Here is a 12,133-nt window from a genome sequence, read left to right as displayed (position 1 = left end):
TGAATCCGCTTGGCGACTTCTTTAAAAAAAACCCTATCAAGTTTGTGATTTGACACGCATAAAGCCATGCTCATTATCCCTAACCTGTCTGTGTCATATGTACTATGACATTCTTACTTGCAGCAACATAAACATGTGGAAACATAGTATGCCACAAATAACATAATAAACAAAAAAAGTTTAAATAAAAAAAAAATATATAGTGCAAAAAAACTAAACATAAACCGAAGTCCTTAGTGCAATCAAGACAGTTCATAGTTCAGAGTTTAGTTAGTGTTTGTAGTGATCAATAGCCTGATGGTTGTTGGAATGAAGCTGTTCCTGAACCTGGTGGTCATGGGTTTCAGACTCCTAAACCATTTTTCCAGTGGCAGGAGTGAAATGAGAGCACGCAAGGGTGATGTGGGTCCTTGATGATGCTGTTTGTCTTTTTGAGGCAGAGCCTCTGATAGATCCCTTCGATGGTGGGGAGATCAGTACCACGATGGACCCGGCAGTGTTTACCACTTTTTGTAATCTCCTTCATTTCTGAACCAGGCCATGTTGCAACCAGTCAGTGTGCTCGCTACCATATATGTGTAGAAGTTCAAGTGAGTATTTGTTGATGTACTGAATATCCTCAATCTTCTAAGGAAGTAGATGCATTGATGGGCTTTCTGTATGACTGCATCAATGTGCTGGGTCCAGGACAGATCATCAGAGACATGCATGCCCAGGAACATGAAGATGTTGACTCTCTCCACCGCCGACCTGTCGATGAAGACAGGTTTGTGGACCGACAGCCTTCCTCTTCTAAAGTCAACCCTGAAGAATACCCTCAACAACTTGCCCACCATTGATGTCAGGCTCGCCAGCCTATGATTCCCTGGTTTGTCCTTGCTGCCCATCTTAATTAACAGTACAACATTAGCCATCCTCCAGTATTCCAGAACTTCACCTGTGGCTAAAGATGATTCAAATATCTTTGCCAGAGCCTCTACAATTTTCTCTCTTGCTGCCGAGGATGCACATAGTCAGGCCCTGGAGATTGATCCACCTTATTATGGTTTAAAACCACCAATACCTCCTCTTTGGCAACATATCTGATCTAAAACTTCACAATGTCAGTAAAAACGAATGAGAAATATTCATCTAATATCTCCCCATCTCTTGTAGCTCTACGCAAAATTGGTCATGCTGACCTTTAAGGGGACCTATTATATCGCAAGCCAACCTTTTACTATTGATAACATCTTATACTTAAATAGCTTATAGAAATCATAAGAAAATAATATCAATAGTAATTAAATATTAACAGAGTAAAGATCCTTTCCTCAAAAAGCAGAGGGATATTTCCGTTCAATATCCTTCATCGGGTCATAAAGAGAGTCATACAGAATGAAAATAGTCCTTTTGGCCCAACTTGCCCATGCCGACAAAGATGCCTGATGTACATGATTCCCACCTGCGCACGTTTGGCCCATATTCCTCTAAATCTTTCCTATTCATGTATCTGTCCAAATGTCTTTTAAATATTGCTACAGCACCTGCCTCAACTACCCTGTGTGAACAATTTGTCCCTCAGATTAAGTCTTTCCCCTCTCACCGTAAACCTATGCTGTTTGGTTCTTGATTCCCCTACTCTGGATAAAAGACGCAGTGATTTTGCCCTGTCTATTCACCTCATGATCTTATGCACCTCAATAAGCACCTCTATACTCAGCCTCCTGCGCTGAAAGGAATAGAATCCTAGCCTGCCTAAACCTCTCCCTTATAGCCAAGGCCCTCAAGTCATGGCAACATTCTTATATATCCTCTCTACACTCTTCCCAGCGTAACAACATTCTTTCTACAGCAGAGTGACCAAAACTGAACACAATACTCCAATATCTTGTAAAACTGTAACATCACATCCCATCCTCTATAGTTGACATGCTGACTATACATCAGAGGCCACTGTACCAAAAGCCTTCTTGACCACCTTATCTATCTGTGATGCCACCTTCAGGGAACTGTATACTGCACTTCTAGATTCCACTACTCTACTACACTCTCCAGGGCCTTGTCGCTTACTGTGAAGGCCATGCTCTGGTTTGACTTCCCAAAACGCAAAACCTCATACTTAACTGCTTTAAACTCCACTAACCATTCCGCAGCTCATTGGCGCAACTGATCAAGATCCTGCGGTCTTTTTTGATAACCATCTTCACTACTTCGATACCACCCACTTTAGTGTCATTGCAAAGTTACTACAATGTACATGCCATCTACATTTGCATCCAAATAATTTGATATATAACCACAAACTGCAATGGCCCCAGCACTGATCCCTGCGGCACACCACTAGTCACAGGCTTTCAGTCTGAAAAACAATGTTCCACCATCACCCTCTGTTTCCTTCCATGAAGCCAATTCTCTATCCAGTGGGCTAGCTCTCCCTGGATCCCATACAATCTAAGCTTGCAGAACCTTACCAAATATCGTGCTGAAATCCATTTTGATAACGACTATGTCTTTATCCTCTACAACTGTTTTGGTTACTTCTTCAAAAAGCTCAATCAGATTCGTAAGACATGATCTCCCATGTACAAAATCATGCTGACTATCCCATATCAGCCTTTGTCCATCCAAATGCATATATATTTTATCCATCAGAATCTTCTCCAATAACTTGCCTACAACAGATGTTAGGCTCACTGGTCTATAATTCCCAGGCTTTTCCTTGCAGCTCTCTTTAAATTCAGTTAGGAAAATAGATTTGTTAATGTAATGACATTTCAGCTCCTAGATATTTAAGTAGCATGCAAAGCAATTCACAAATGTAAAGGAATAACACGATGCCTGAGATACAGAGCAAGCTGTAAAATCTGTTTTGTCACAGCATTGATATCTTATGTAGATATATAGATACGGGATGAGAGAATGAGCCAGTTGAGCAAGGAAACATTGAGCTAGAGTAACATTAGCATTGCTGAAAGTGGAGTTGGTTCAAGAGATGCAATGGCAAGAGAGTAGCAAACAGGAGGACTGGGAGAAATTTAGAATTTAACATAGGAAGACAAAGGGGTTAATTAGGAGGGGGAATATAAAAACTGCGGGGAATATAAAAACTGACTACAAGCCTCTTTAGATATGTGAAGAGGCACATATTAGTGAAGACAAATGTAGGTCCCTTAGTCAGAAACAGTTGCATTTGTAATGGGAAGCAAGGAAATGGCAGACCAGTTAAACAAGTACTTTGGTTCTGTCTTCACTAAGGAAGGCACAAACAATCTCCCAGAAATACTAGGGGACCGAGGATCTAGTGGGTGGGAGGAACTGAAGGGAATCCACATTAGTCAGGAAATGATGTTTGGAAAACTGTTCGGACTAAAGGCAGATAAATCCTCAGGGCCTGATGGTCTGCATCCCAGAGTACTTAAGGAGGTGGCCCTAGAAATCGTGGATGCACTGGTGATAATTTTCCAATGTTCTATAGACTCTGGATCAGTTCCTGTGGACTGGAGGGTAGCTAATGTAACTACACTTTTTAAGAAAGGAGGGAGAGAGAAAATGGGGAATTATAGACCAGTTAGCCTTACATTTGGAAAGCAGTGATGGGATCAGTCAGCATGGATTTATGAGGGGGAAATCATGCTTGACTAATGTTCTGGAATGTTTTGAGGATGTATCAAGTAGAATGGATAAGGGAGAGCCAGTGGATGTGTATCTGGACTTTCGAAAAGCCTTTGACAAGGTCCCACACAAGAGATTAGTGTGCAAAATTAGAGCTCATGGTATTGAAGGTAGGGTGTTGACATGGATAGAGAACTGGTAGGCAGACAGGAAGCAAAGAGTAGGAATTAACGGGTCCTTTTCAGAATGGCAGGCAGTGACTAGTGGGGTGCCGCAAGGCTCAGTGCTGGACCCCAGTTATTTAAAAGATGTATTAACGATTTAGATGAGGGAATTAAATGTAACATCTTCAAGTTTGCGGATGACACAAAGCTGGGTGGCAGTGTGAACTGTGAGGAGGACGCTATGAAGCTGCAGGGTGACGGATAGATTGGGTGAGTGGGCAGATGCATGGCAGATGCAGTATAATGTGGATAAATGTGATGTTATCCACTTTGGTGGCAAGAACAAGAAGGCAGATTTATATGAATGGTGTCAGATTAGGAAAAGTGGAGGTGCAACTCAGTCACTGAAATAAGCATGCAGGTACAACAGGAAGTGAAGAAAGCAAATGGCATGTTGGCCATAGCGAGAGGATTTGAGTATAGGAGCAATGAGGTCCTACTGAAGTTGTACAGGACCCTGGTGAGACCGCACCTGGAGTATTGTGTGCAATTTTGGTCTCCTAACTTGAGGAAGGACATTATTGCTATTGAGGGAGTGAAACGTAGGTTCACCAGGTTCATTCCCAGGATTGCGGGAATGACATATGATGAAAGAATGGGTCAACTGGGCTTGTATTCACTGCAATTTAGAAGGATGAGAGGATATCTATAAAATTCTTAAGGGATTGGACAGGCTAGATGCAGGAAAAAAATTCCCGATGTTGGGGAGCCCTAAACCAGGGGTCACAGTTTAAGAATAAGGGGTAGGCCAATTAGGACTGAGATGAGAAAAAACATTTTCACCTAGAGAGTTGTGAAACTGTGGATTTCTCTGCCACAGAAGTTAGATTTAGCTCTTCGGGCTAACGGAATCATGGGATATAGGGAAAAAGCAGGAACTGGTATTGATTAAGGAAGATCCGCCATGATCATATTGAATGGCTCGAAGGGACAAATTGCCTACTGCACCTATTTTCTTTGTTTCTCTGTTTCTTGGTTATTTGCTCTTGATTATTCAATGAAAACACTTTACTTTACTGCTGAAAATGTAAGCTTTTTACTGAATGAGAGTTGTAATGCATAACACTTTTCTATGTAGTTAATTTAGAGTTTTTGAGTGATTGTTGCTTTTAATTGTATGACTGACCTGGCCAATGAAATTCCTCGTATGTCGCAAAACATACTTAGCGAATAAAGTGTGATTCTGATTCTGAGATACAGTGCGGAAACAGGCCCTATGGCATACAGAGTCCATGCTGACCTGTGATCTCCGTACGCTAACGCTACACACTAGGCACAATTTATAATTATACTTATACCAAGCCAATTAACCTACTCACCTGTACGTCTTTGAAGGAAATCGGAGATCCTGGAGAAAACCCACACAGGTCACGGAGAATACGTACAACCTCTGTATGGACAGCACCTGTAGTCAAAATCAAATCCGGGTATCTGGTGCTGTAAGGCAGCAACTCTGCTGCTACGCCACCTGCCGCCATGTAGTCATGTTCATTTTGAGATCTTCTTATGAATGACTACATTTCAAGGTTTCCATTTTCCATGTCTTGCCAATTTTCTAATGGTTATCGACAAAGAAGGCATTGCAATGTCATGTAGTGTTATAGAATTATTTTGCCTTTCGCATCAGGAAACCATGAATTTACGTATCTATAAGAAGAAAGAAAATCTGAGGTTGCTTGACGTAATAATGGTTAATTATGTCACTTGTGATGTGTAGGAAAGTTTTATTGCCAATTGATTTGTTTTATTGTTTATTGCATGTGTTTCTTTGCTATTCACTTTGACCTAGTGAAGTTATCACAATCGTTTAAAGTTTCTCCTTTGTCAGTCTATAATGGGTCCAGGTGGCCGCCTCTTTTCCTTTTCAGAAAGGAAGCTGTACTTGTGTTAATCTTCTTAGTGACACAGAACACATCAAGTGTGCAGTTTCTATCAAGAATCTGTGATACTAGCCATTCAAGGCCTGCAGATTTGGCATGTATTTGAATAGGTTTGACATGCGATGTGGTTGTATTAGTACCAGTGTATTTAAAAAGGTCTCTTGCATGTATAGAAAGAAAAGTCCACACATCAGTGATTCTCAATAGAAAAAGAGGCTTAACTGGATTTACAGACTCTTCTGTTTGGCTGAAACATCCTTAAAAATGTTGTTGGGAGGCTGATGAAAGAAAGCAGTTTCAAAGAGTACAAAAGCTTGTGTAGGGTACTCCCTCTTCTGTTGCAGTGGGTTTGTCGAAGAAATAGAGCTTGAGGTTGCCATGGATGTTGGATAATTTAAGTGAATTCACCACAACCCCATTAGAATTCCATGCCATTGTATAGAAGAATTTTCCCCTCAGACAGGTGTATAATTACTTGTGTAATGTTACTCGTATTTGCTAGAAAACAATTGTTCTTCTGTTTTGTAGTTTCTGCATTTACTTGGTGTGAGTCCTGCTCATATACCATCTGTATTTAGCTGTGAGGATGCCTATGTTTTAGTTACAGTTAAGGACAATGAATCATCCTCCGTAAATCTGGGAATGTAGCCTTTGAGATGTAATCATGTTTTCTGTGACCTTGTATGTACTATAGAATTCTGCAATTGGAAAAGTTAATAATGAAATTTTATTGCAAATCACAATCAGATTTCCTCAATTTACATTATTGTATGTTTTGGACTGCTTACAAATGTATTTAGGAACATTAACACACCTTACTGAGGTTGAAATATGATTGCCTGCCAGAAAATTGTGCTTTTAATTAGGTTCACAACATTGTCACAACTTTTGGTTACCTATTCTGTATCTGAATCTTTAAAAGAAAATCAACATATTGGTGGAGAATTGTTTTGGCCTGTTAGAAATGCGAGCACTTTTTCAAATGTTTCTTAAAATCCAACTTTTCCTAAATAGATTTTCGGGCAAAATAAACATTATTCAAACCTGCAGCATAATGTTTGTGTAGCAGTGAACTGCATAAACAGAAAATAAAACGAGTTCTTGGAAAGTACCAAAGTGATTAATTATGGAGGCCCGTAACAAAATTTGAGCGGGGGGGGGGGGGGGGGGGGGGGGGGAGTGGGGGTGGTGGTGAGGATGGGGGAGGGGCAGTAAATGGTTGCCACTAATGTTCACATTCTGTAGAAGAATAGATGGGTGAAAACAAATCCAGAGTCTGCTACTATGTAGGTTAGTGAATTCAATTTAGATTGATCTTCTATCATGTTTAAGCAAGTTAATGGCTGGCATATAATATTGTATTGCCTCTTGCCACCCTGCCATCTGTTCCCTTCCCCCAAGTATTGTGGTCCTGTCCTCCATAACCCCTCTCCCCTCCCAAAACCTTCAGAGTTCCAATTTTTACTTAAACTAACCAAATCAAAAAATCTGTAAAATGCAGGAAATCTGACAATTTTTAAGGTATAAAAACACCTTTAGATAATAGTGATACAAAATTATTAGTTCGGCCCCGGTTCAGGAAAATTTGGCCTTGTCTGTTTGACGTTGGTACTGTTCTTTAATTCTTTTGATAAAATTCCATTTAGATTTCTACAGGTAAATTACAATGAGTTAGTGAAGATTTTAACATTGTTGACGGCTGATGAGAAATTTACTTAAGGATTTAAATACTTGATAATAGGAAACTTGTTTCCATACTTCTGCGGGACCAGATCTAGCTTTAGAAAATCAAAATCCTGTTTTTTTTCAGATTACCAGGAAAATAATTTCAAAACAAAAATCAGTTTAATTAATGGATTAAAAAGCATTTTATTACATGATTTACATGTCTACTTCGTGCTGTGTGCGTTATTACAAAATGGTACCCATTAAGCATCAAGCCTTTGTACTCTTTGTTTACAGGCAACTGAAAGTATATTTCGAATGGCTGTAACAAGGGGTCTTCTCACACCAGTTAAACATGGGGAGGTAAGAATTTATACAATATTTGCCTACTGTTATTTAAACTTTAATTGAGTAATTTGCTACAGTATACATTACATTATTAACTGTTAATTCAGAAGGTTAAATTCAAGTAGATTGAAGGAATGGGCGAAAAGAGAATAAAGGATAATCTAGCAAATGGCAATTGGGTAACTTGGAAATGGCCTTTCAGTTTTAAGGATTTTGATCAGTTGCCTGATCTATTTCTGTGTTTGCATTATGATTGGGAGAGGAAAAAATGCCATTCCAGATTCTGCCGGAAGAGGGAAGGCCATTTTGAAGTCCACCATATTGAGACCCCACAAAATCATGTGTTTCGATTGAATCCTCTCTGATTCTAATTTCTTAAGGTTGACGCACGTATAGCCTGTATAATCTGCCCATTCCAGGTTTTAGCAAGGTTATCCTTTTCTGAACGGTTCCGAACAAATTTACATCTTTCCTTAAGCAAAGCACAATATGCTGGAGAAACTCAGCAAGTCAGGCAGCATTTGGGAAGGGAATGGACATGGGATGTTTCAGGGTCGGGACCTGTTTAGCGAGATAAGTCAACCTAGATCACTGTCCTCTCCCAAGCCAACATCCCCAGCCTTGAGGCCGTGGTTATACTTGGTTGAGCACCGCTGAGTAGATCATTTCAACTACTTTTACATTCCCATATTGAATGCCGTCTCCACGTCCTGGGTGAGGCCCAATGCAAATTAAAAGGACAGCATCTTGTATTTCATCCAATGGTATCAATGTCAAAAGTTCTTATTCCAGGTAACCTGTACAAACTGTGTTTCCCTCTCTCTTTTACCTCCTGATCAAACTTTGGGTCAGCCATTTTGTTCCCTTTCCTAAACCCTTCCCTCCAGCTCTCCATCAGCAATTTCCGTGCCCGTTCTCCTGATTCCAAAGGTTCAAAGGTTGATTTATTGTCACATACACCTAAATGTAGTGAAATTCCTTTTGCCAATGCAGCACATAAAAAAGAATACAAACATAACAATAATAAATAGCTTTAACATAAAAACATCCCCCCACAATGGTTCCCATTATGGGGGAAGGCACAGAGTCCAGTCCCATCCCCAATGTCCACCCATAGTCGGGCCTATTGAGGCCTCCACAGTTGCCTCTACGGAGGCCCGATGTTCCAGGCCGTCCTCGCCGGGTGATGATGTTCCGGCGTCGGGAGAATCCTCTCAGCGGCATGGGAACCCTGGAACGGCCGCCTCCCTACTCGAGACCGTGGCTTCCGGAGCCGACAAGGCCGCGCCGAATGGAGCTCAACTGGCGATCTCGTCGAGAGATCCCAGGCTCCCGATGGAAAGTTCAGCGCCGCCGCCCGCAGCCGCTCCTCAGACCCGCAGCTCCGCAACGGACCCAGCTCACCGGAGTTCCAGCTCAGCGACCCAGGCAAGGCACCGCCCGCCCCGCAATGGCGCTCCAGCGCTGCACCGCCGTCCTCAGACCCGCAGCTCCGCCGCCGATGCCGGTGCCGGTGCCGCCGCCGCCGATGCCGGTGCCGGTGCCGCCACCGAGGCTCCGGGCGGTCCCCTCGCTCCTCGGACCCGCAGCTCTGCAGCCGCCGCCGCTGATGCCGAGGCTCCAGGCGGTCCCCTCAGGAAATGCCGCTCCAGGCCCGCTGGTAGGCCGCGAGGACGGGTCGAAAGTGCAGCCCGGAGAAAAGCTGCATCTCCGACCAGGTAGGGACCCTGAAAATTAGTTTCCCCCTTCCCCCCCCCCCCTCCCCACACATAAAAAAGCTAGAACTCCTTAAAAAACAAAACACTAAACTAACTAAAAATAAGAAAAAAGAAATGAAAAACAGACAGCTGCAGGCTAGGCAGCCATACCCCCTACAGGTCGGCGCCTCTCATCCACACATTACACACGCTGGATACCACCCCCCCCCCCCCCCCCATCTTTTTCCATTTGCCCTTCATTTCCTTAAATGGACCTGTTACAGATCCTCCCAAGTCGCAAATGCCTGACATAGACATCCTGTACTACGAATGAGTCTGTGGAAGACCGGTGGAATGAATGGGGATGAATTTGCTGGGTAGTATAGAGCTGCAAGCACCTTTGCCTGGTGGGAATGGGGCACTTCCGGGTCCCTTCCTCACCCTCAACACCTCCATCCCCCAACTGAACCACAATACTTGAGGGCCGGGTAAAGCTGAGCAGAGCTGGGAGTACTGAGCATCCTCACTCACGCATGAGTCAGTGAGGCTGAAGGGCTGCCACTCTCCCCACGCCTGCTTGCTCTCCTTTCACAGTTTCTTATGTGACTGTCTCTCACACACTCTTTTGAAAAAGGGCCCCAAGCCAAAACATCACATACTCGTTCCCTCCACAGATGGTTCCTGTGCCAGAGTTACTCTAACACTTTGTTTTGCTGAAGATTCCATCACCTGCAGTTCCTTGCATTGCCCTTCTTAATTTTACGTATGTCTTTGGTTTCTACATAGACCATGCCAGCCGGATTTTTTTCTTTCCCACTCCCAAGTTCTCCAAGGAGATGTATTTATTGCTGGTATAGGGCCAGAAACACAGCATTTGGGCGTCATATTCACAATTGCAGAATATTTAGCCTCTTAATATTGCTATCCTGTACCATGCCTCAGAGCTTTTTCTCATTCCCTTCTCATTCTGGGTGGCTTCCTGCGGCTGTGTTCTGATCGCCCATTATCTGAACAGACAGCTGCTACCTTAAGCTTGTTGGTCAAAGGTGGATATTTCTGCATCATGATATCCTCTGTTGAATGCCTTCCTGATTGCAGTTGTATCCTGCTGTGCTAAATCCCCAGCCAAATCCAGACGACATTTAACACAAGGGTGTGACTGCTTCCAGTAACACTCCTCTTCCATGATGCAACTGCTACTCAGATCACAAATCACCAATGCTGAGCTGATGTTCTTCAAAATGTAGATACCTTTTGTAAATTATGTTCAGTGAATCTTCACCGACTTTCACATGTGACTGGTATAATATATCACCTGCCTGGCCTGATGATTGTTTCAAATCTTAATCTATAAATTCAAAAAAGGCTAGGTTTTTATCAACTCTTTGTGTATGACAGATTCTAATTACTAAGCCCGATTCAGATGAATGTGCTTAAGGCCAAGCGGTATGAGAAATGCAATGGCAGTAGAAAAGAAAATCAGATTTTAGAGAGTACCTCTGAAATAAAAAGATTATGACTGGGTCGTGGAAGTGGGATGTTGGAGATGAGAGACAAAGAGAACTGTGGGTGGAGGAAATGGAAGCAAGAAGTGACAAGGTAAGCAGAATGGTAAGAGAGTTACAAAAGTGGGTGAAAACATTGGGGATGATTTGGATTGTGAGGAAATTATATTTTGGAGAGAAAGGGCTAGGCGTATTATGAATTTGTACAGTAAAGAACTTTGGGATGACAGTTTAGAGGAATGTTTTTGGGCAGAGAATAGCTCTTGCAGACACAAGGAATTTGGTGAAGAGAGAATGATGATCTGTGGTGGAGGGAGAAGGTGGGGCAAAAAAATGAGCGGAGGTAAGGCTGCTTGTGCCAGCAATTAGTACCCATCCAATGAGCCAAATACAGTGCCCTCCATAATGTTTGGTACAAAGACCCATCATTTATTTATTTGCCTCTGTACTCCACAATTTGAGATTTGTAATAGAAAAAAAAAATCACATGTGTTTAAAGTGCACATTGTCAGATGTTATTATAGGGTCTTTTTATTACAGCTATGTTTATACATAGTCCCCCCCCCCCCATCATATGTCAGGGCACCATAATGTTTGGGACACATGGCTTCACATTTGTAATTGCTCAGGTGTGTTTAATGCCTCCTTGCCTCCCTAATGCAGGTATAAGTGAGCTCTCAGCACCTAGTCTTTCCTCCAGTCTTTCCATCACCTTTGGAAACTTTTATTGCTGTTTATCAACATGAAGACTAAACTTGTGCCAATGAAAGTAAAGAAGCCATTATGAGACTGAGAAACAAGAATGAAACTGTTAGAGACATCAGCCAAACCTTTAGCGAACCAAAATCAACTGTTTGGAACATCATTAAGAAGAAAGAGAGCACGGGTGAGCTTACTAATTGTAAAGGGACTGGCAGACCAAAGACGACCTCCACAGCTGATGACAGAAGAATTCCATTATAATAAAGAAAAATCCCCAAACACCTGTCCGACAGATCAGAAACACTCTTCAGGAGTGAGGTGTGGATTTGTCAATGACCACTGTCCACAGAAGACTTAATGAACAGAAATACAGAGGCTACACTGCAAGATGCAAACCACTTGCAAACAAAAATAGGATGGCCGGGATATAGTTTGCCAAGAAGTACTTAAAAGAGCAATTGCAGTTCTGGAAAAAAGGTCATGTGGACAGATGAGACGAAGATTAACTTATACCAGAG

General features: G+C 42.3%; 1 protein-coding gene across 2 annotated transcripts in view; it reads left to right on the top strand.

Annotated features, from left to right (window-relative positions):
* The window catches only part of tmem135 (transmembrane protein 135), a 308,698-nt gene that overhangs the window by 126,838 nt on the left and 169,727 nt on the right, over positions 1-12,133 (top strand). For both annotated transcript variants that reach the window (XM_033022460.1, XM_033022461.1), the window contains one exon: positions 7,661-7,726. In XM_033022460.1, coding sequence (XP_032878351.1) covers positions 7,661-7,726 — 66 coding nt within the window. The remainder of the gene's footprint in view (positions 1-7,660; positions 7,727-12,133) is intronic.

Source organism: Amblyraja radiata, chromosome 6 (genome assembly GCF_010909765.2).
Source record: "Amblyraja radiata isolate CabotCenter1 chromosome 6, sAmbRad1.1.pri, whole genome shotgun sequence".
NCBI lineage: Eukaryota > Metazoa > Chordata > Chondrichthyes > Rajiformes > Rajidae > Amblyraja > Amblyraja radiata.
This window is presented reverse-complemented; position numbering and strand designations above follow the sequence as displayed.